The 24,826-nt window shown below is 47.2% G+C and overlaps 1 protein-coding gene across 1 annotated transcript in view; it reads right to left on the reverse strand.

The window, feature by feature from the left end:
- NELFB (negative elongation factor complex member B) overlaps positions 1-22,107 on the reverse strand; it is a 56,048-nt gene extending 33,941 nt beyond the window's left edge. Inside the window, exons 1-7 of the mRNA XM_085872745.1 lie at positions 21,911-22,107; positions 15,346-15,445; positions 14,993-15,223; positions 14,702-14,887; positions 3,437-3,549; positions 2,153-2,255; positions 1,612-1,707 (exon numbers count right to left, since the gene is read on the reverse strand). Of these exons, the coding sequence (XP_085728871.1) occupies positions 1,612-1,707; positions 2,153-2,255; positions 3,437-3,549; positions 14,702-14,887; positions 14,993-15,223; positions 15,346-15,396 (780 nt within the window). The 5' untranslated portion in view covers positions 15,397-15,445; positions 21,911-22,107. The remainder of the gene's footprint in view (positions 1-1,611; positions 1,708-2,152; positions 2,256-3,436; positions 3,550-14,701; positions 14,888-14,992; positions 15,224-15,345; positions 15,446-21,910) is intronic.
- Positions 22,108-24,826: the final 2,719 nt, after the last annotated feature.

Genomic DNA, 24,826 nt, shown 5'->3' on the forward strand with positions numbered 1-24,826 from the left:
AAACGGAAGGGTATTGAAAGTGCCACAAAGGTGATTTGTGTTCTGCAGTGTTCAAGTATATAATTCAATTGAAATAAAATAAAGATTTTATAGTTCGTAGAAAAAAAAAATTGTGGAAGTTTCTCTCACGAACTCAGTTGATGCAGCGTCTTATACGCCTCCTTATTTTACACGTAACACATTAGTTCTTTGTGCCTGTTGTTTGTGTCCTTTAAGACATCCTTAACAGTAAAGTTTCCTGTTTGGAATGATTTTCAATTTTGTTTGAGTGCCGGGCAGGTACACAGAGTGAAAAACAATAATGACCGCATTGTGGTCACAACCTGCGACAAAAATCGGGTAACGGGCCAAATGCGAAACGCGCATTTAAAGCATTCTTAAAAGATGAACAGCGTGATTGGGAAAAACATATTTAATGCGCTATTAAATCATTAACTCAACACCTCTCATCCATGTCAACCTCCGCTACTGTTATAAAAGAACGAGCCGATTCGTCACACGATCACAGATTGTTTAACCCAATATGGGGCTGATCCAAAATTACGTAACGCTAGTTTTTTTAGGGAGACGCGTTCCGTGCATGCTGAGGGCCTTGATTAAACCTTACTAATAATTTTTATTCAACATATAATTCGATTTTTTTGAGTTCCCTCACCGCAACACTCGGCGAAAACAAAGCCAATGGACATCTGATGCAACAAACACAGGCAGTGTATGATCAGCAGAGGCCGACAAGTCTGATGTCTTCGGCCCACCAGAAAACCAAGATGGCAGCCATATTATGATGTGTGGGTGGCATGGTGGGTGGAGTCAAGCGACAAATGTGGGTGTGGTCTGCCAACTGTCTGACCAATAGATGCATATTTCAAAAATTGACCCCCATCAAGAACCACAACAACAACCACCACGTGGAGCTCTTGTAGATCTGACACACATCACAGGTAAAAATGATCTCACTCCTCTCTGCACATGTGATCGGAACAAATTCAGAGCCAAAGTACTGCTAAACTGCAGGTTTGTTTTATGACTGTACGCAAATGAGATACGTACTTCGTATATGCCATTTAATCTTTTATTATGACTGCACGTGATGTTGACAGATCACATCCAAAGTATAAAAGACCCGTGTCAATGCACAATGCAAGCTCGATACCAGTAAGAATTTTTCAGTCATCATATGGACAGGTAGATCGATGCACATTTTTCAAGTGACTAGTAGGCTGAGACTTCCCCGTGGAGAAGTCTTACTTATGAATGTCATCTGTGCGTTCGTGGCATGGAGAGACAGCACAAAAGTTTGGGCAGACAAGAGCCCATATAGAACGTAAAAAAAGAAACAGTAAAATCAAATAAGGAAGTGAGGCAGAAAGCTCTTAACATAAATATTTGTTGTTGAGACACTGGGAAAGGAAAAGTGTTGTAAATAAGACAAGAAAGGTGAAGGTGTTTCTTTTTCTTTCACACACTTGCACTTCAAAAAAAAAAAAAAATTATCAGCAAAGGTATGCAATGTGATAAATGATAAATTTTGAGAAAACAACACATCGGGTCATCAACAGTACAAGTCTTAAAAGTGCGCTTTGCAATAAAACTTCTTGCAATCATAATTACCAGCTTGGGCTCCTTGAACACCTGGCTGTCAATCATATCCCATGCTGCAAGCCCTAACGAAAGCATCCTCAACAGCAGCAGCAGGTCAGTGCTGTCCTGCACACGAGCAAATCATTCATGGACACATATCAGCAATGGGAAATATAAAACCACGAAAAGGAATCCTTCATAAGTATTGTCACTGTCTGAATCCATCCATCCATCCATTGGGACCATACTCTGTGCAGAGCGTTGGTGCTGCCTAAACAGTCTCCTTGGCTATTGGGCACAATCCTGGACGGGTCGCCACTCCGACACAGGACACCAGCAAACTGGCACTCATCTTACCAACCTCGGAAGGATGACAGGTAGAGTCAACCCCACCTGGTATTAATTCAACAGCTGAGTGGGATTTGAACTCCGGATCCTCGGATCCCAAGCCCACCACCCTCACCATCAAGCCAACACTAGGCATACTGTCAGAATGCATCAAATAAATCTGCAATAATATGGCAAAATGATGACTCAGAAAAATGTGAATGTGAGACAGATATAGACATACTCTGGGAAGGCTCTCCTGGCTGGCCAATTCCTGTAGGATCTTCATGGTACTCACAGCCAATGTGCTCACAGCAAACGGGTCACACAGAATGGTGGCCAGGTCTCTGTACACACATGAACATCATGCACATTTGTGACCAGTACCTTATCAATATAACGCAAGTATCTCAAATGTGGAATCAAGCTACTGTTGGTGGACAGGTAGAACAGTGCATAGCAAGAAGAAAAGCATTAACCCTTCGTCAGTAAGCCGAAAAAAGAGGGTTCTCAATTGTAAAGTTCTGTGTTCTCTAAGAGGAACATTTGCTCTTTGAAAGTCATAGTTCACAACAACGCAGGTATCTCCTATGATGCAATTTTTCTTTGCCAACACAAGAATTTACTAATCAAAAACAAAAGTTCATTTATGAAACAATGATAGAGTTGAGGTTAAGAAGGTTTTTGGCCCCAAAATTAATTAAGATAATAAGATAGCCCTTATATATTCCAACCCACAGGAAGAACATGCTGTATTTCAACAAATAAAGACAAATTTGTAATCTGCACAATATTACAACACGTTTCTTGGAAGGGCAGACAATAACATTTCCTCATGAAATTATCCCCATGCTCCCCTTCCCCCCCCCCCACACCCTCAACCTCCCCATAGCGGCAGATGAGCATTCTATGTCAGATGCTCTTAACACACCCAACTTGGCCTTTTCATATCCACCCAATCTGTAAAACTGCGTCAGGTCAACACTCATACTGCTTGCTCTCCTCCTCTGTCATAACAATACGCTAACTTAAATACAAAATCGGATTATTTTGGGGTAACGTAGCCTGGTGTTGGCGCAGTGGTTAGGGCAGCGGCTTGGGATCCAAGAGGTCCTGAGTTCAAGCCCCGTTGGGCCACTGAATTAATACACCAGGGGGTTGACTCAGCCTGTCATCCTTCCGAGGTCGGCCAAATGAGTACCAGTATACTGGGCCGGTGTATACCCCCGTTAAAATAGGTGTACCATATCCCTGTGTCGTAAGAGGCGACCAGGGTTGCGTCAGGAAGGGCATCCGGCGTAAAACATGTGCCAAATCACTATGCGGATCATACGGATGATCCGCTGTGGCGACCCCTAACGGGAGCAGCCGAAAGAAGAAGAAGAAGAAGATTATTTTGGGGTAACAAAATTAAATGCATGTATAATCTTGATCAACAATGAAATATTCTTTGATTGGTAAAACAAACTCTTTCCTAGCTGCAGAGGTCGCGCACACTCATATTACTTTTAAACGAGTACAAACATACCCAAGAACTTGCTCTTTCCCCCTCTTTATACCGTCCAAAAATCCTTGCAGCTCACGTGCTCGTTTGGCATCTACAAACCTCTCCCGAATGCAGGCATCCAGGCACCATGTGAACTGCAAAACAACCCACAAAAACAGGGAAACCGCTCTCAACATTTCACTGGATGAGCGCAACAACATTTAAAATTTGCTTTTGGTACATTAACGAGTGCATTGCTTTTACAGAGAGTATTTTGGTTAAAAATAAATAAATTAATTAAGAGCTCTACTCAGAGAGGAAGATGTTCACAGATATCATGGAAGTCAGATAGCTCATCAAGCTTGTAATGGAGCTTTTTGTATCGAGGTGGTTCGTGCGATGAATTGATTTTTAGGCAGAACTTGTTGGGCTTCTTGTTAGCCACACCCATTCCTGACGGTGTGTTTGTCCACCCATAGATGGACTGCATTTGGTATCATTCATGCTAAGGTGTTTAGAAGATGACATCACTTGTGAAAAGCTTTGCACCACAATGAAATAGGTTTAATTTTTTTTGTTTGTTTTATCATCTTCATGATGCACCGTGCTCGATAGAGATAGAGTCTGGACTGCTGAAGCAGTTTCTTGGCTCGGGTTACAATCCTGGATGGACTTCTACTCCGACATGGTAAGTCAGAGCAGGAATTTGGAAAGTGTCAGAGATAGCTCGCCTACTCTTCACAAAGGACACCGTGGGACCTTTAATATCATGCCCACCAGCTAATGCTGGCAGATTGGACACCCTATTTAATGTACATCTGAGGGACGGCGCACCTGGATGAACTGCCCCACATGTGAAACACGAGGATGACAGTTTATAGCTGTGATGAGATTCAAACCCAGGCTAGACAGCTCAGAGGGAATGTGCGTTCCTCGAGGCCATCTTGTCAGCCTCTATTTATAATACATATAATTAATTAATAAAAGTGTTTTTTTTTAAATCTATTAGGGCATCACACTCATTGGCTTGTGGATCACCTCGATAAATACCCTGGCAAAGCTCTGCATTGTTAAATGCCGTCTTGTTCTGTATTGTCTTTTGAGCCACATAATTCATTCCGTTGATTGGTATACATGTTCTTATTCAAGATGGGGGTTCTTGATCAGTATACACTAAAATGGATGCTCTTGTTCAAGGTGAATCGCATCAAGATGGATGTCACATTCAAAACGAGAGAAAGAGAGAAAGAGAGAAAGAGAGAAAGAGAGAAAGAGAGAAAGAGAGAAAGAGAGAAAGAGAGAAAGAGAGAAAGAGAGAAAGAGAGAAAGAGAGAAAGAGAGAAAGAGAGAAAGAGAGAAAGAGAGAAAGAGAGAAAGAGATCTCAAATGCAAAACTTCCTTGTACCTGATCAAGCTATCCATCTGCAAAGGTAACATGCAGACTTTTGGTGCAGAGGTAGTGCATTTATCTTTGAGCAGTCTTAGTGTGGTTTGGATTCCTGTCCCAACTACAAATTGTCCGATTCGTGTTTCGCAGGCAGGGCATTGCATCAAAAATTATGCCGTCCATCAGTCAGACATTAGTTAGTGGATGTAAAAGTGGACAAGTTCTCACTGGCATCCTGGCCAAATTCCTGCAAGCTTTAGTCAAACATGATCGAGCAAACCAGTTGTTGCCAGACTCGAGACAACCCTAAGTTAATAGGTAAATGGCGTCGGGAAAAGAGATAGCTCATTGACAGCATGTTCACCGTTATGGTGTCCAGACAGGGTTTTAAGAGCAATGCAATAGGGTACAACTACAAACCATCGTACTGGTGTGTCCAAGAAGAGCGCTGCACCAAATAGCATGCATCATTCTCCAGAGGGGTTGTTAATTCATATGCCCTATCTGCTCATTCATTCCTGTGCGGCGTGTCTCTTTGTTCTTAGCATTATTGCTGGGAAGGTAACTGTGCCACTGGTGCAGTGTCCCTTGTAGGTTAGAGGAGGAATTTCGAACTTGACCGGGATGATATTAGTGACCGAGCACTTCACAAAAGACACCATGGGATATTTGAACCTCAATCAACCAATGCTATCAGATGAGAAGGTCAGCTTTAACATCCATCCAAAGGACAGCACACACATTGATGAGATGCCTTGCCTGCAAAGCAAAAATTTGATGTTTATAGCTGGTTTGAAAATCAATACGAGGAGAGACAGCTCATATGCCAAGTGCAGTACCTTTGAGCCAACCTGTTGGATTCGCATCCGCAAGTAATCACTTGTAGAAAAACCATGTGGTACCCTTCAAAATAAAATAGATCATTGACTGTTGATACTGTTGTGGTTGACCAAATTCGCAAACCACCATTCAGGTCCCTTAGGTGAGATATCTCGGTAAGTATATGTGTAGTTAGGCCCAAACCCGTTGTCTAGAGGGAATAAATGTCATTCATGAGGGCTGCGACTCTTCAGGATAGCCGTTTTTCTTTTACTATCTTTATTTTGGACCAGCCGCCATTATTACCACCACCAACCACGTCTCAACAGCCATCACAACAACCACCAACCACAACGCCGCTTCACAATAACAACCACCAACCACAACGCCGCTTCACCACAACCGCCACGACCTTTACCGTCACAACTCGCCACCATCGCATCACCGTCATCTCACGCCACTCGTGGGCACCGACGCTGGACTCGTGTGGGGCGCGCACCGAGCAGGGTGTTCAAAAGCATCGCGGACTTTCCGCAGAAAAACGGATCAAAAACGACGGTGAGCGAGGGGCGGTTTGGCCCCGCCTCCAGGGCGTTGGAGGGCGGTCGCTATATGCAAATTCATGGATCAAAAAGCATTCACGCCCACTTTTCCTCGGGCCAATGGGGAGCAAGGTGAAAGGTCGGAGGCAGAGGGTCAAAGATGAAAGAGCGAAGCCACGGGGCTTATAAAAACGACTGCGTTCGTCAGTCGAGTTGAGTTGAGTTGGAAGTGGAGGGAGTTGAGTTTTGGAGTTCGGAGAAGCAGTTCGCAGTTGGGAGTTCGCAGTTGGGAGTTCGCGGAGTCGGAGTGAAGAGGACGGAGCTGTGGAGAGGCGGCGGCGGCGAAGGCGGACGAGGGGGTGCTCGCGTCGGATTCGGGGAACTGCGGAGGGAAAGGCCGGCGGCGCGACCGAGGTCGTGGTGGAGACGCTCGTCGCGGGACCCGAGATTTTGTGAAATCCTCCTTTCCCCGAGCATCAGCAACCCCCTCCTGTTTCCTCCCGCGCTGAGATAGTGCGACAAAAGGGGGCCCCCTTCCCACCCCCTACCAGACACTGTCCGCGAGGCCCGCGGAGTTGAGGCACCACCGCCACTTCGCGTTTCATCATCAGACGGGTAGGCCCGACACGGTCTCGGCCCCAGGCCCGCCTACCCCCCTCATCCTGGAGGGTGGTTCTCTTTTCTTTTGCTTTGGGAATATGTGTTGTCGGCGCCGTCTGTGAAGTAAAATTGTATAAGTGTTGCCGAGTGCCCGGTAGTCGGATAGATCTGCATTGTTGCATTTGCTTTTTGTCTTCTTCTTTTCCATGTGCTTTTGGTGGAATTGTATATGTGTGCTTTCCGTTCATCGCGAAATAAATGTGCTTATTATTGAACTGTTTTCCCGCTTCGCTTCGTCATTTCTTTCATTGAATCCCCATCTTGCTTCACGTAAAGGGTTGGTCGTGGGCTAAGACGCCCGATAATTAATCGAACCGTCGAGGCCGACGAATAACACCGCTCGGTTATCCCGATAGTACGGAACGGGTCGCTTAAGTGGCCCGTGTCCGAAGTCGACCTGCGGTGAGGTGCGATCGCCCGGTCTACCCTCCGTGTGGGTACTTAGGTAGGTCGAATTTGGCGAGCAACCCTATCCCACGCGGGGGCCGATTGGCTCGATCGCGGTGAGACCGAAAGGTCCACCCGTGACTGGTTCCCGGCGTTAGTCCGAGAGGGTCACGACTGGATTGTCCGTCCGGTGGGCGACGTGCCGCGATTCGAGTTACGTGGCCGTTCGCACGCCGGCGGGCGCGAATCCGCAACACTGGTGTCAGGTCGTGCGATACAAACTCATCGCCCTCCTCACGGCACTGGTAACGGAGAACGGGAAAACAGGCTCTCCTGTCTCCAATTAAATTCACGGGAATCGGTCCAGGGGTGAGAGAAGCGACCCCCGATTCCCTCCAAATTACGAGCGAGCTAAATTAACCCTTTAAGAGAAGCAAGATGGCGTCTCAAGGCGAGCGGGAGCCGGGGGTATTAGAAATGGATGTAGAATGTGTAGGATCCATGGCTCAGGATGAAATCCCCGTGCAGGAAATGTTGATTGTACAGGAAAACGAACTCGCCCAACTGAACCCAGAGCCCGAAATAGGTGCGGCAGCGGCCGCGGTGTATGACACCTCCCCTCCCCCTCTCCACCAAAACCCCCCGACCCTTGCCGAAACGGCTCACCCAAGCGCACCCGACATGGCCCAGCTATGCGCCATGCTGGCGGCAATGACAAACAAAGTGAAAAACGAAATAAAAGGAATGAACGAAAGGATGGATGCGAATACACAAAAGATGGATGCGAATACACAACAAATAAACGAAAAGATGGATACAAACACAAATGAAATGAGAAACGGAATGAACAAGCAAATGGACGAAGTGAAAACGACGATGGATGCGAATACACAGCAAATGAGGGAAGAAATGAAAAAGCTGCGGGGTGAGACGCAGAACATGGGCCGATGCCTGCAGGCGGGCATGAAGGCCGTGACCAGGGAGATAAAAATGGCGACTCCACGTGTAGGAACGAACGAGCTGGGTGGGGGTGCAACGGCTGACAGGCCCGCGGTGGAGGCGGGTAAAAAAATAATTTGGGGGGCGTGTTGGGCGAGGGTCGTGACGATGACCGAAAGGGAAAAATTAAAAGGGGAGACCAAAACGTGCGAGACGAGACACGAGGTGACGACAACGGAAATAATAGTTGAGACAAGGGAGGTAAAGGGTGAAGAGTTGGCAGAGACACGGGAGACAGAAAAAATAGAGGGAAGACTGCACGATGAAGACGGGGTAAGTGACGCACACACACACACGGAGGTAGTGGAGGACAATGGGGGTGAGCTGGTGGACTGGGTGGAGGCCCGGTGCGAGCACCTGGATGGCCTCCTCCAGGAACGAGGGGAGGGAGTATGCCCCCTTGAGGCGAGTCACGACCAGGTGAGTTCGGTCGTGCTTTGCGAGGTTGAGGGGGCGAGTGCTGTGAACGGGTGCTCGGAGAGCTTGGGGGGTATAGAGGCCCCAAAGACTCTTGTGGGGACACGAATCCCCAGTGTGGTTGTCCCGGTGTGTGTGGTGCAAGGTGTGAGTGCGTCGTGTGTGGAAGCGACCCCGTGTGTGAGTGGTGTGGTGGCGATGGTGCCAGAGTACGTGCTTCCCAGCACGCCGTGTGTGGATGAGGCACCGTGTGTGGAAGAGGCCGTGTGTGTGGATGAAACGGCCAGTGTGGATGAGGCACCGCGGGTGAGTGCCCCCGCGTGTGTGGGTGAGGCACCGTGTGTGAGTGAGGCCGTGTGTGTGGATGAAACGGCCAGTGTGGATGAGGCACCGCGGGTGAGTGCCCCCGCGTGTGTGAGTGAGGAACGGTGTGTGGATGAGGCACCACGAGTGAGTGAAAGGCCGCGAGTGCGTGGAGCCACGTGTGCGAAAGAGGTAGCATGCGTGAGTGAACGGCCGAGTGCAAGGGAGACCGTGTGTGTGAGAGAGCGGAATGTGAGGGAGATGTCGGTTGGCATGCGGGAGCACGCAGCCGCGTCTCCCAGTGTGAATGTAATGGAATGGAGTGTGAGCGTCGTAACACGCAGGTGTGTGTGGGTCGAATGGCGACGACGGCGACATGTGAGGAAAGAAAGCCGAGTAGCGGCTGTAGTTGTTTCGGGGACCGTGCCGGGTTCACCCAGCAGTGAGCACGAGGTCCGTGCTGTGCAACGCACGAGACCGCCACGTGCTCGCTTGCGGGAGTGAAGTCCCGGTCCGGAAACGCACGCGGTGGATTTGCCGATCCCGCGGACGGACAAAGTTTAGGCAGGATTTCGGATTTGGACCGGACGGGTTCTCCACGCGATCGTGTGTGTTAAGCTCCAACGGGCAAAGCACATGTGTTCGCGTGGGGAACCCCTCGAGACGTGGGGCTTGTGTTTTTTTATGCGCACGGTGACGCCATGGCTGCACGTGGGGTTGGAATCCGGCAGGAGGGGTATCCCTGCCGGATGGTACCGTCCAAGGAGGGACGAGGAACACGTGCAGCTGCATGACGTCACGGGCAGGTGCAAAGTGCGCGAGTTGCCGCGCTGGTGATGCGCATGGAAAAAAAACAAAAAAACAACAAGCCTCACTTTCGGGTGCACAGGATTCCTGGGCAAGGGGTGGAAGACCCCCCTTACCGGGGCACAGGATGGAAACTAGTTAGGGGGAAGGGTTAGCTTAGTTAGACCGACTTCATGGGGCAGGGGTAAGTCCTCATGGAGTCCATGGAATGGATTAGTTAGAGGGATTGTAGCCAGATTTAGGTTGGGAAATAAAATGGGATTATTTTGGAGACAGAGACAGACTTTGGATGTGTAGTGGGGACGTAGCTTAGCTACGTAGGTTAAAAGGAACGTGCTACTAGTTTAAGGGACGACGTGGGAGCACGAGTTAGTTCGGAGGATGGCAGAGTTCAGCGGTGTGTGTGTTGAAGAGTTTGTGAGTTGTGAGGTGAGTACTTGTTGAGTGAGTGAGGCCAGCGGGTCTGTGTGAGTGGAGCGAATGGGGAATACATGGTGCGATGAGTGATTGGGGGGAGGAGTGACTCCCGCCCAAGGGACCCCCGGGGTCAGTATAGAGTGAGTTCGCTGGGTTAGTCAAATTTACAAAATGGAGGTTGTTTTGTTGTTGGTGTGAATGTAGGCTCGAAACCCGTTTGGAGGGGTGCAGGAGCCCTGTTGACGGGCTGGGAGCGTGGCTGCGAAAGGTGAGTATCGCTGAGTGGGTACCCCGGGCACCAGGCTAGTCGGCCGTGGTAGGCCAAGGGCCCATGGGGGGCCGGGATAGCGTAGTGGGCACGGGTGCGCCTGCTTGGTGCGGGGGCCCGGGGCGCCATTAGCCGCGTGGGCAGTGTTGTGGGCATGGGTGACCCTCGGAAAGGGGCCTGGGAAGCCAGCCTGCCACGTGTGCGTTTCAGGGGAGCTGCCATAGGGGGGCACTCCCCGGTGTTAGGGAGCTGGTAGGCTCGGAGGCAGTGTAGTGCCCGGGGGTGCCATCGTCGGAGAATCGGCAGAGGGTCGTGCCTGCCAGAGGGAGCCACGTGTCCCAGCCATGAGACCGTGTGAGGGCACGGAGAGAAAATTGGGGGGCGAGGCCCGAAATTGTAAGGACACCAGCACAGGCGACGGGAATCTGGGTTTATAGAACCAATAGTTTAAGCGAGAGGCGCTTGTTGAAGCCCCGGGGTAGTTTAACAGTTAAATGGTTAGGGTAGATTAGGAGATGTACCCCTCCGCAACATCCATCCCCTCGCTGTCGTTGTGGGCCGCTGGACCCACTTTGGTTATAGATCGCCGAACTCTGGGGAGGCCATTCTGAGGCTTGAGTTGGGCCTCGACACAGGACGCTAGCTCTCCCTTGTTCCCCTCCGGGAAGGGAACGTAGGGGTTGGGAGTAGGCTAGGTGACAGGATAGGTTAGTCGAACAAAGACGATAAAGGGGGTTAGGGGACGATTTATAGTGGGGAGTTAAAAAAAAAAAAAATTAAGTTGGGGCTAAATTGGGGTTTGACAAATTAAGGGAGTGGGTATGTACAGTGACAGGCAAAGGCGATAGGTGGGAGGGAGACAGGTAGGTGGGTCCGAGCCCGCCTTCCAAGTGGCCAGCACCACCGCACTCCCTCCACCAACCTCCACGGAACGGCAAAGGCTGGCCAACTTCATCTGCAGCTGCTGTGCTGCAAGGCCTGTGCCGGCTGGATCGTCTGCAGCTGCTGTGCTGCAAGGCCTGTGCCGGCCAGTTCATCTGCTGGCTGTTTTTCTTCAAGGCCTGTGCCGGCCAGTTCATCTGCCGGCTGTGTTTGCCTGCAGCGCCCTTCTTCTGCGAGCTGTGTTTGCCTGCTGCCTTTGCCATGCCATGCCCACTGCCCACGTTCACCAGCCCCGTTCAATTTTGCTTTGCCCCCCCCCCCCCTGTTCATTTCCATGTGCGCCAGGATCCGCAAGCCAACAGTTTGCAAGCTGCGAGAACTGCCCTGTTGGCAGCTACAACACGGGCCTGCAGTGGCGGCCCGTGCACCGTGTTTGCGTCCACCCATTCACCCATCCATTTGTAGTGTTCATTGCGTGTGCCACTTGAGCTGGCACGGAGACTGCATTTGTGCAGCCCATGCACCGTTGTGTTTAACTGCGTTCAGTTCAAACCATTCATCTATCCATTCGTTGTGTTCATTGCGTGTGCCACTTGAGCTGGCACGGAGACTACGTTTGTGCAGCCCATGCACCGTTGTGGTTCACTGCGTTCAGTTCAAAAGGGAAGGCCTTGGACTGCGTGTGAGCAGCCAGCCACGTTCCCTGTCACCTGCATTGTTTTGAGTCAGAGACTGCATGTGGGCAGCCTGGCTCCCTCCTAACTGTTTTCTTTTTGCAGAGTTCAGTGATCCTGGGCCATGGTTTAGTGTAAAATTTGTAAGTTAAGGTTAAGATGTACTGTAAATATGAGTGCGCCCCCGGCATGTTTGTCTTAGCGCCAGCAATTTTATTTAAGTCGTCCGTGTGAGTGAGTTTGTTTAGGTAGTTACTCAGCCCTTAGGTTATTTATTTTGGGGACACGAATACCATGAATGTCGCACTCAGGGATCCGTAGGTAAAAAATCCGAGTCTGTAAAAAGGGGAGGGGGTAGTGTTGTGGTTGACCAAATTCGCAAACCACCATTCAGGTCCCTTAGGTGAGATATCTCAGTAAGTATATGTGTAGTTAGGCCCAAACCCGTTGTCTAGAGGGAATAAATGTCATTCATGAGGGCTGCAACTCTTCAGGATAGCCGTTTTTCTTTTACTATCTTTATTTTGGACCAGCCGCCATTATTACCCCCACCAACACCGTCTCAACAGCCATCACAACAACAACCACCAACCACAACGTCGCTTCACAATAACAACCACCAACCACAACGCCGCTTCACAATAACAACCACCAACCACAACGCCGCTTCACCACAACCGCCACGACCTTTACCGTCACAACTCGCCACCATCGCATCACCGTCATCTCGCGCCACTCGTGGGCACCGATGCTGGACTCGTGTAGGGCGCACACCGAGCAGCGTGTTCAAAAGCATCGCGGACTTTCCGCAGAAAAACGGATCAAAAACGACTCACGCCCACTTTTGTTCCGTCCAATCGGTGAGCGAGGGGCGATTTGGCCCCGCCTCCAGGGCGTTGGAGGGCGGTCGCTATATGCAAATTCATGGATCAAAAAGCATTCACGCCCACTTTTCCTCGGGCCAATGGGGAGCAAGGTGAAAGGTCGGAGGCAGAGTGTCAAAGATGAAAGAGCGAAGCCATGGGGCTTATAAAAACGACTGCGTTCGTCAGTCGAGTTGAGTTGAGTTGGAAGTGGAGGGAGTTGAGTTTTGGAGTTCGGAGAAGCAGTTCGCAGTTGGGAGTTCGCAGTTGGGAGTTCGCGGAGTCGGAGTGAAGAGGACGGAGCTGTGGAGAGGCGGCGGCGGCGAAGGCGGACGAGGGGGTGCTCGCGTCGGATTCGGGGAACTGCGGAGGGAAAGGCCGGCGGCGCGACCGAGGTCGTGGTGGAGACGCTCGTCGCGGGACCCGAGATTTTGTGAAATCCTCCTTTCCCCGAGCATCAGCAACCCCCTCCTGTTTCCCCCCGCGCTGAGATAGTGCGACAAAAGGGGGCCCCCTTCCCACCCCCTACCAGACACTGTCCGCGAGGCCCGCGGAGTTGAGGCACCACCGCCACTTCGCGTTTCATCATCAGACGGGTAGGCCGGACACGGTCTCGGCCCCAGGCCCGCCTACCCCCCTCATCCTGGAGGGTGGTTCTCTTTTCTTTTGCTTTGGGAATATGTGTTGTCGGCGCCGTCTGTGAAGTAAAATTGTATAAGTGTTGCCGAGTGCCCGGTAGTCGGATAGATCTGCATTGTTGCATTTGCTTTTTGTCTTCTTCTTTTCCATGTGCTTTTGGTGGAATTGTATATGTGTGCTTTCCGTTCATCGCGAAATAAATGTGCTTATTATCGAACTGTTTTCCCGCTTCGCTTCGTCATTTCTTTCATTGAATCCCCATCTTGCTTCACGTAAAGGGTTGGTCGTGGGCTAAGACGCCCGATAATTAATCGAACCGTCGAATAACACCGCTCGGTTATCCCGATAGTACGGAACGGGTCGCTTAAGTGGCCCGTGTCCGAAGTCGACCTGCGGCGAGGTGCGATCGCCCGGTCTACCCTCCGTGTGGGTACTTAGGTAGGTCGAATTTGGCGAGCAACCCTATCCCACGCGGGGGCCGATTGGCTCGATCGCGGTGAGACCGAAAGGTCCACCCGTGACTGGTTCCCGGCGTTAGTCCGAGAGGGTCACGACTGGATTGTCCGTCCGGTGGGCGACGTGCCGCGATTCGAGTTACGTGGCCGTTCGCACGCCGGCGGGCGCGAATCCGCAACAATACTTTAGCCAAATTATCGATTGAAACTCTAAAGCATGCTGAAGTGTCACCCTTGCTCAGGGAGTATAGTCCATTCATCCATCCATTGGGACCATACTGTGTAGAGCATTAGTGCTGCCTCAGCAGTCTCCTTGGCTATTGGGCACAATCCTCGAAAGGTCACCACTCCGACACAGGATACCAGCAAGCTGGCACTCGTTTTGCCGACCTCAGAAGGATGACAGACAGAGTCAACCCCACCTGGTGTTAATTCAACAGCCACGGGGAATTTGAACTTTGGATTCTAGGATCCCAAGCCCACCACTCTAACCATTAAGCCAATACCAGGCAGGGGGGGAGTAAATCAATGGAGCTAAAACACAGTCTCATGTCTTGAATTGCACCTTGATGAGGTGCATCGAGAACAAGAACGTGCTTTTTTGCACCAATCAACAAACAAAAGTAATCACAACAAAATGTGGCTCAAAAGACACAACATAATTAGAACCAGCTTATAATATAAGTGCCACCTGAAAATCGAATTTGTGCACAATATAAAATAATACAAAAGCTGCATCACAAGTTCATTCACATTGCAGGAATGCCAGCAGAGAGACGAGGCCTTGCCTTATGGCAGGGGTCAATGGAGCAAATCTCATTGATCTCCAAGTCGTGTAGAGACATGAGCAGCTCAGCACGCATCGTGCAGTAGTGGAGGTTGCACGTTCGTAAAAAGAGAGTCCGTAAGAACTGTAGTACCATGTCATACAGTAGCGTGCTGCGGCCAATCATACGTGTCAGGTTCCCCACGATCTGCGCAGCCGGACAACAATAAGAAATTGTGCAAGTACATGTGTGAGAGCAAAGGTAACTTCAGGGATATCAACACTCCGGACTTCATCTGCAGTCTCTCCTCACCTGCCCCTGGCGTCGCAAGCGGGGTGAGGCTGTGAGCATATGGTGAGTGAACGACAGCTCTCCATCAAGCAACAAGTTATCCTTCTCAGCAATATAGTCCCTGAGCAAGGGTGACACTTCATCTCCCAACAGAGTCTGGTTCTCTTCCCATATTTGGCGCTTCACCTCGGTGGCACATACGCCATACAAGGCAGGATCAGACGTCACATGCTTTAGGTATTTCTCAGGAACCTTTAAGTACAGGAAAACGGATATAAAACAATTAATTAGTTTTCCTCATTCAGAGTACGGTACCATTGCATTATCAAATAAATGTTGCAATTATTGCATCAAACATCACACAGAGTTCAAACCTTTGGTAAGTGCTTCATAACATGCATGACCACAGGCTGAATCGCTGGCATCTTCACCAAAGGATAACTCTTTTCGAGAAGTTCTTCCAGCTTACTATACCTGAATCAGATTGTGAAGCATCAATTTGTCATTCATCACATTACTCCTACATAGTTTTCATAGCTATAAGACATGCCATAAAAATCAATGAAACAAATGTTAGAATTTATTGTTCTGATAATTTACTCGTGTGTTATGTGAGGCCAAGGGCCTGCATCATCCACTTATGATCAAGTCAGAATGGGATTTTAAAAAAAACATATTTCAAACACATCATGTATCGTGGTGTATCCTGGTGAATTTAACGGATATTAAATGACTTTTTTAAATCTCATTTTGAGTTCATCACTTTGCATCTCATCTCATTACGTAAGCCTGATGTTGCTTAACGGTTGAGGTGGCTGCCTTGAGATATTAGGGTCTTGGGGTTGAGCCCCTGTCGTTCCGCTAAATAACACCAGGTAGGTTGACTCAACCTGTCCAACTTCCAAGGTCGGCAAAATGAGTACCAGCTTACTGGAAACAGGGCACTGCATCAGTGGCACAGCTGCGCTCCCAGCAACGATATAACAGCAGCCATAAGCTGCACAAGAAATTATAATCTGATCTCGTGTCTAATTAATTTTTTTAATCATTTTTTTTTACATTTAATTTCATCTCAACTCATGTTTTTTATTTATTAATTTTTTTTTTCCATTCAACAATAATGGTTTCCATTTCTCTTTACATTCATAAACTCACAAATCAATTTAAGGTATGAACTGTGTGTTCAAGTTTAGCCTTTTGTTGTCAAGATTAAACTGATAAATTTGGAAAGCACAAGCAACAAAACCAAATCCCAATTCTTCCTTCTTTGAACCCAACTATCAAACACTTCATCCCAACGACCAACGTCATGTTCATGGGCTTTCAATAAGCATGGACGAAACTGGCTTTCAGGGCAACAATTTACACATGCATTCATACTCCATTGCCTTGCGTCCAGAAGCACGGAACGACTGCAAATCAAACAAGTCTGAAGACTACAATGGTTCACGAGCGGTATTGGCGATGTAAATTGTTTCAGAAGTCAAGGATGAGACAATATGATAATGTTTGACCAAGTTATAAAAATGATCAACATGATGTGGTACGGGTGACAGGTTATAAGCTGCAAAATGTCGAAAACCCGGTTTCGTTCAACAACTTTCAAAATTTGACCTTTGCATAACCATCAGTCACAAAACAATGTTGTGGACATTAAAATAAGGAAACAGGATACGTGCTATAGCTTATTGGAGTTAGTTCGTCGAAGAAGGTCGAAAACCTGGTTCGATTCCCACAACTTTGAAAATTTGACCTTTTAAGGTCAAAGGTCAAGGATTATGACCTTTGGTGCAAAACTTCCTCTGGAACATTCCAGGAACAATATAACGTCATATAGGCTATATGGCATTTCGCACTCCTCGGATTATCCATACTTTGATGAAATCAGCGTAAAAACAAACTTGAAAGGGGCGCCACGGGCAAGGTGTTCGAGATAGAGCAAAATGGTTTCAAGACTTTAGGTGGGGAATGACCTCAAGATTATGCATAAAACATATTGTCATCCCAGCTCTCAAAGTTTGGGCGGTCGTATGATTTTATGTCAAAATTCACAATTTTCTAAGTTCGTGACCTTGTGACCTTAACCTTGGGACGAAAATGAAAAAAAATAATAATAATAATCGAGCTCCGTGGGGCTATACAGGTGCCATTGGGCTAACCAAATACTGAAACCTCTGCCAGATTCGACAAACCCTCGGAGAAGATGGATTTTTATGTCAAAATTCGCAATTTTCTAAGTTCGTGACCTTGACCTTGGGACGAAAATGAAAAATCGAGCTCCGTGGGGCTATGCAGGTGCCATTGGGCTAACCAAATACTGAAACCCCTATCAGATTCGACAAACCCCCTTGGAGAAGATGCAAATTGAAATCGGCTACCTCCTAAAAACACGTTTTTTGGGCGTGGCTCCACCCACAATGGGCGCACCATGCCCATTCTCAGGAAAACACGAGATCATGATATAAACCTCCCACCAAAACTTTATCAGGATCGGATCAAAACCCACGGAGCTATGCTCGGAACAGACAGACAGAGACAGACAAGCCGGTAGGCGGACATGGGTAGTCGGCCGTTGCTAGGCAACGGAGGAGTCCATAGCAACGGTTCTTTTTCTCACACATAACTCAGACATACCATGAACCTACCATACCAGTTTCATGTATATCTGACTCATAGTCTCTGAGATATAACGAACTTCGTTTTTTATTGTTTTCGACCAGGGTTCATTCAAAGACTATCTTCTCCGACAGTTTTCATAGGATCCGGCTGGAAATTTTTGACAATATGGCTGAATGTACTACCCACAGTGGCTCATGGCCCGATTTTTGATTTTCGAAAAAATATTTTTTTTATGATTTTTCAAAAATTTCAAAGTCCTGTTGCTTGGCAACGTTAGTGGTGTCCATAGAAACGGTTCTCATTTGCATACAACTAGGTCATGGTATGAACCTACCAACCAAGTTTCATCGAAATCGCCATTGTATTAACAAGCACTGGACCGAACAGAGCGACAGACAGAGACAGACAGACAGACAGACAGACAGACAAACATAGACGGAAATACTGATAATCAGGGTAGAAAAAAAAATCTCAAAAATTTTTTTTGAGATTTTGTTTTTCGACTACATCGACTACCAGACAGACAGACAGAGATAGTGGTATAACCAATAACGAATATAGTGGTCACTTATTTTTTCGTGAACCAAAAATGTGTTCCGGGTACTCCCATTACAGCATTGACACTGCTCGTAAACCTGAGTTGCACAAAAAGAATACCATTTCCCCATACAATGCAAGTTTTCAACAGATGTGGGTAGTTCTTTCCCAGGATCATTGGAGACAAAGATACATTCTTGTTGATGATTATAATACACTAAGGGGTTCACTTTGTGTGCCTCTCTCCTTCGGTGCGCTGTGTCTACGCTCCTTCCTTGGTCTCGTAGGCTTCAAGGCAACGTTCTCTTCAGCCATCGACAGTTTTGAACTTTTCTTTACTCTATCAGGCCAAAGACATGAATCAATAGGAAAGTTTTTAAGGGAAAATCTGTCACTTTCACATGGCTAATGCCACCATCTTGCTGCGCTAAAGCGACAGTTGTCTCATTAGTGCAGATGTGTACTAGTTATCCTGAAGCATACATCTGAAAAACTGGTACCTACATCTTTAGTTTCTGTTTGTATGCATACAAATATACATACATACATACTGTACATACATACATACATACATACATACCTGCAAAAGTATTCAACCCCCATTTCATCCCCACTCTTCTTCTTTTCTGATGATTCCTGAGGTAAATCAGCCACGTGCGCATTCGCTGTAAGCTGGGAAGAGTTGCCGATTGCATTGGAAAGGCACGCGAACAAATACCTCTTGAGAGGCTGCACAAATGGTGTTTTTCACAGCACGACGATCCACGGTACCCTCTGCCCCACTTGCCCCACGTCTCGTTTACCACATCGGGCTTGAGTGTTCACAGCACGACGATCCATGCCACATGAAACACGTACAGAGGCCAATAAAGCCAACTCCACACCATGTTGGGCAGGATACGAGTGTGCGGGTAGAAGCGGCTTGTTCTTTGTTCAACCTCAATACCCGACACATATTGGTGTTCGCCCCGTGCACACCCTGGCGGAGTAGTGTGAACGCGAGCGCCGACCACGTGCGTAATGGCGGAACTGCGTGCACTGTGTGGAATGTGCTCGAGGGCGGACAAGTGTGCCGCTCGTGAAACGTGCATGGGTTTATCCATGTCGATGTACCTTCGGTCCTCGCTGGCAGCGGTGGATTCTCCATGGATGGTGAATGTCTTCTCATCTCTTCTCGTGAACGAGGCTGTGATCGAGCCAGGGAAAGTACAGTGTGGGCCACGTTGGCGCGTGCGGAACGAACGCGTTGATCGACGCAGGTCGGACACCCGAGCCGGCACGTGGAGCCCTCGACCGGTTGCCGGGGGGGGGGTTTGCAAGATGATTCGCGTGCCAAATTTGGTGTGGGCGATTCATGTCATGTCGTGGGTTCGGAGCGCAATATTGCCGCTGTTTGGGGTGGCCTTGCCGGAAATTAAGTGAGGCTGTTTCCAGCCAAAGCTGGTGGGCCACGTGAGGGGTCGGGGCCAATCGGAGCGCCCGATTCGGGTGATGACGTTTGGATTCAGCACAGACCCTCCCCCCCAAGCTGTGGGCCCTATAAAAGTCGGGGCAGACAGTCTCTGGACTGTCTGCGTTTCCTGCTTCTCGTCTCCGCCCACGCCTCGTCAACACCGCCATGACCCGCCTCCTGCTCCTCGACTCCACCTCCTCATATCCGCCCATACCACGTCGACCCCACCCGCCTACCTGATCCCGCCCACTGCTCCACCCTTGCCCTCTGGACTCTGCCCCTTCTCTACTCAAGCTCTTCCTTCATGATCACAGTCTCCACACGTGCGGCTTGGGCCAGGGGCAACACGCCCACTGTCGGGTACCGCACCATGGAGCATCCCCCCCTGAAATGTCACGTGGTGGCACGTCATGCTCTCGGGCGCACAGGTACGGAGATCATAGCCTCAACCCCCCCCCCCCCCGGTTGCAAAACTCCCTCTTCATTGGGTTCTGCGCCCGTGCGTGTGTGTGCGTGTGTGTTGGCGCCTGTCTGCTTAAGTAAGACTGTAGAAGATTGTTATTATGATTATATCCACGTTAAGTCTGTTCTGTGTCCCATTTTGTAAGTTGCCCGTTTATTGTCGCACCTCACGCCTCTTTCTATCTCTGCACAACACACCCCAATAAATCTTCACTGTACCACATAGCTTTCCTCGCCAGTTTGTAAATAAACAAGCCGGTAGGCGACATGGGTGGTCGCTACATAATTGCATACTAGTCATACAGTTTTTGACGGATCGGGCTGAAATTTTTTGACAAAGAGGTTGATTATAGTACGCATAAAAGCCTGGAAGCCGAATTTTTATTTTCAAAAAAATTAATTTTTTTAGGATTTTTCAAAAATTTCAAAGTCCCGTTGCTTGGCAACGGTGGTATCCATAGCAACGGTGCTCAAAAGCATAGAACTCTATGCTGGTATGAACCTACCTGTCAAGTTTCATCAAAATCGGTTGACTCCTCTGGCCTCCAGAGCTGTCCATTACATACAAACAAACATACAAACATACATACAGACAGACGGACAGACGGAAAAAGTGAAAATAAGGGTACTCGAGTGATCAGCCAATAATTATCATTAGGAATGTTCCCTGCTCATTCTTGTCTTTTCTTCCATTGATCCAGCATGGTCCGAATCCTAGCTTAGCCGGAACTTTATTCCCAACGATCCATTCCTTTCAGCTGGTACGTCCTTGGCAGTGTCGCTCCGCTGCATCTGATCCGGTAAAGAGATCCGGTCCGGTAGCGTGATCCGGTTCGGACAAGGCGTACCGAAGGCGTTTCCCCGGTAATTAAACCACGTGATTAATTCGGTAACCCGATTAACCCATAGACGGGAGGACCCTTGGTCACGCGGTTGATTTATTGGCATCCACGGTCGGTTAAGCAACCCGCTGCATCACGGAATTTTCCGTGTACAACAGCCTACAATTCCAGGCAGTCTGGTGAGAATCGACATAGCTTCCCCCACCAAGTGGTCTTCTCACCCGACCCCCCGGCCCGCAACAATACATACGTACGTATTAAGGAATGCCTGGTGTTGGTGTAATGGTTAGGGTGGTGGGCTTAAGATCCTAGGGTCCTGAGTTCAAATCCCGCTGAGCCATTTAATTAATACCAGGTGGGGTTGACTCACATTGTCATCCTTCTGAGGTCGGCAAAATGAGTACCAGCTTGCTGGGATGATTGAGCCATTCGAGTATCCTGTGTCGGAGTGGCGACCCCTCCAGGATTGCTCCCAATAACCCAGGAGACTGCTTCGGCAGCACCTATGCTCAGTCCAGAGTAGGGTCCCAATGGATAGGATGGATGGATGGATATTAAGGAATGTCGAACCAGAAGTGAAACTGCCCACCCCAATCGATGTGGATCAAATGTTAACACACACTTGTTACTTAACTTCAGTGTTGTGACATACTTCCACCCTTTGGCCAGCTGAGGGAAAGGATCTAGAAAAAAAAATCATTATGGATAGCTTTGGGAAATGTTTGTTTGTTTTCTCAACAAAAGCTAAGGAAAACAAAGCCAATTATTTTCCTTCTGTCTGAAGCAGGTTTGTTTCTGATTTTCCATGCTTTAATATACCCATGTCATTTTAATTGGACAAAGTTTCAAGGGAGAGCTTGTAATGGGAGCTAACTGAGATGATTAAATTAATATGGAAGTGCAGGGTAAGGTTGTTTTATTTGTTTGTTTTTTAATGGTGAATCGTGAAAAAGGGTTTTCAACCTAGCATGAGTGATGTTTGGCAATGAGGCACTCCTCATGTACCACAGCCCTCTTCAGACTTACTTGTCTCTGGCCTTCCCCTCAGCGATAATGGCAGTGCGTGCCAACAATTTCTCTCGAAGCTCATCAAATACAGACTGATGGAAGTCGATGCGTGGGATGCCATGAAGGTCTAAGAAGGGCAGTGCAGACTGTAAAGTTGGCAGCAGGATGCCATTTTCCAACTAAGCACAATGGGGAAAAGAAAATCTTTATAAATAGAGAAAAATGAATGAGATATCACGATATGAATAACAGATGGTCACCAACCCATAACAAAAGGCTCCAAAAAATTTTTGCAGGTATTTTTGGTGACAAAACCATGCAGAATCAATTCTACATGGGACTTACTTCAGGACCTCAGTTGTTGGCCTTTGAAATTTTATTTTAGAACATGAATATATATATATATATATATATATATATATATATATATATATATATATATATATATATATATATATATATATAAAAATAAAATGTGGATTTGCGATAATCAGCATTTTTCTCAAATTATCAAATATGAAATCTTTACAGAAATAAAATTCAACATTAAAAAAAACAATAATAATAAAATAAATGTTAATTTTACATTAAAAATGCTACATTTAAAAAAAAGTTAATAAAAAATTTAAAACATTAAAAAAAAGGTTTTAAAAAATGTTTTAAAATATTAACATTAATAAAAAATAAAATAAATTACCAACATTAATTTTGTGTCTGTCACTCTCGAGTTCACCAGTTTGAATAGGACCACATACATTTTTGTTTCGGTCCTCTATTGATTACAAACAGATACTTTTGCTCTGGAGGGAATCAAACAGATATGGTCATTTATAATTTTCCAATATACATAATATAAATTTTATGACATATGATTATATTGTTCACATATCTGTTTTCAATTCATATGATGTAGTAATCTAATAAATGTTTTTACCCTCAAAAACCAACCAAGATACATGGACAGCTGTTATATTTTGCCCAAAGTCAGGTGTGCTTTGATGATGTCAAATCTAGTTCAACGCTCAATGTCACCTCATGATCCCTCATCATCTGCAAGACCAGCTGGGCTGGACCAGTCTTTAGCATTGCACACACAAGCTGGGGTACATCTCTGTCTCGTTACACTGCATTTACAAGGAGCAGCCCTGCACTTGGTTTCGCAAGCACATGAGACATTCAATACAGGTATCTGGAATTGAGAGAAGTCTGGACCACACAATCCGTAGGCAGTGATTTTCTGTCTCCTTCCAGCCCCCTGTTGCTGAAGGTGATTCAACTGTTTGGATTGTGAAATTTGCCTGCAGCCAGACCTTCGCTTGAAACCTACGGTGAGCTACGTGTAGTTGTAATGCACCCCTTGTTGGGGGTAGTTTCTCCAACCCCTTCTGTCCGCTTTGAAACAGATCATGTTGTGCTTGATCCACTCCTCCAAGAGGTTCTGGTGCATCACATAACCAACAGATAAATTTTTCTACCTGCTCGACAGGTCCATCTCATCCTACTCCAGCGATCAGTTCTAGGTGTTGTTCAAAGATACGCCAGCATGTTTTTTTGCCAAACCCAACCAGTGAAGATGTTGAATCACAGCCCGTTAAGGCATGGATCCAAGTACATTCTCCTTCATTTGTTTAGACAGGTTTTGTGCAATAAGGTGGACAGGACTTCACTCACCATCTAAACCTGAAGATTTTGTCGGCCACCCAAAAAGTGGGTCAGTAATAAGAGGACATCTGTTTCTCTACACACAACTAATATATTGTTGTACCCACTGGTCACAGCCTTGCATACATGTAAAATAAGGCACGTGTTAGCCTCCTCATGACTGCCACCCAATTGTGGAATTTCACCCCGCAGTGTTGACTGTGCCTGTTTGAGCTCTTCAAAACCACCACCTCTAAACCAGTTCACATCCATTTGTAAAGTTGGAATGATTAAAAGATATTGACTCAGAAACCGTGCAAGGTCAGTCTTGTTTTCTTTGAGGAATATGAAGACTCCACACTTGTGGTGAGGGTACATCACCACACACTGCCATTTTCCGTATTGGCCTCTTATTTGCACCTCATTTTCCTCTTGTTGAGGCCTTGATTGATTGTTTAATCCAGGTATCGAACACAATGTCAACTCGACTGACATTTATATCAACATGACTTGTCACTGATCTCAGGAAGACCACTGCATACTCCTCAAATTATATACAATCTTTTGGTTTGTTGATCACCACACGTTTGTTGATCCTCGGTTGGGTCTGGAACTTATGATGGTGTTTATGTCCTTTGACAAAATGGAGAGCAAGTCTAACTTTGAAGTTCAATTAATTTCTCCATTCACTTATGCAAATGACATTGGTATCCGTGACAGCTCGTGCTTCAGAATTTTCTGCATTTGAAATTTTCAACCTGCTTGCGAAGCAACGAACAGCGGCTGTATTCGCTTCCTGTCTGCTTTCATGGATTTTCTCTCATCTTGTTTGGTGTTGACAGTGGCTTCATACAATGTACCAAATGTCTTCAAATTGTTTTTCTCCAGTGGCTCAAAAATTGGTACAGACTTGTCAACAAGCCATTAAATGACATTATCAAAGACCAATTTTTTTTCCTCTCTCTTTTGCTGTCAGAAAGTCTTTGTCAATATCCTAAGAAGTGACATCATTTGTGGTCAGTAATATCAGTTTTGGATGATGACTACTCTCCTCATCAGTACTGTGCGATGAAGAGTCTGCACTTGCATAATCTGTGCTCACCTGCTGCTGCTCATGAGTGGTTATACCAGGATTATCAAAAATGCCTTCTACTCTGTGGAAGTAAGGGTACATCACCCGGTGGCAACTGTTGGAATTAAAGAATGGTAAGCAATATGCTGCACAATATATTAACAGACTATATATCAAGAGAATACACTGAGTGCCAGAAATACTATTGATGAGGATGCATA

The sequence above is a fragment of the Eptatretus burgeri genome, chromosome 3, assembly GCF_056783735.1.
Source record: "Eptatretus burgeri isolate ZD-2024b chromosome 3, Ebu_testis_v1, whole genome shotgun sequence".
NCBI lineage: Eukaryota > Metazoa > Chordata > Myxini > Myxiniformes > Myxinidae > Eptatretus > Eptatretus burgeri.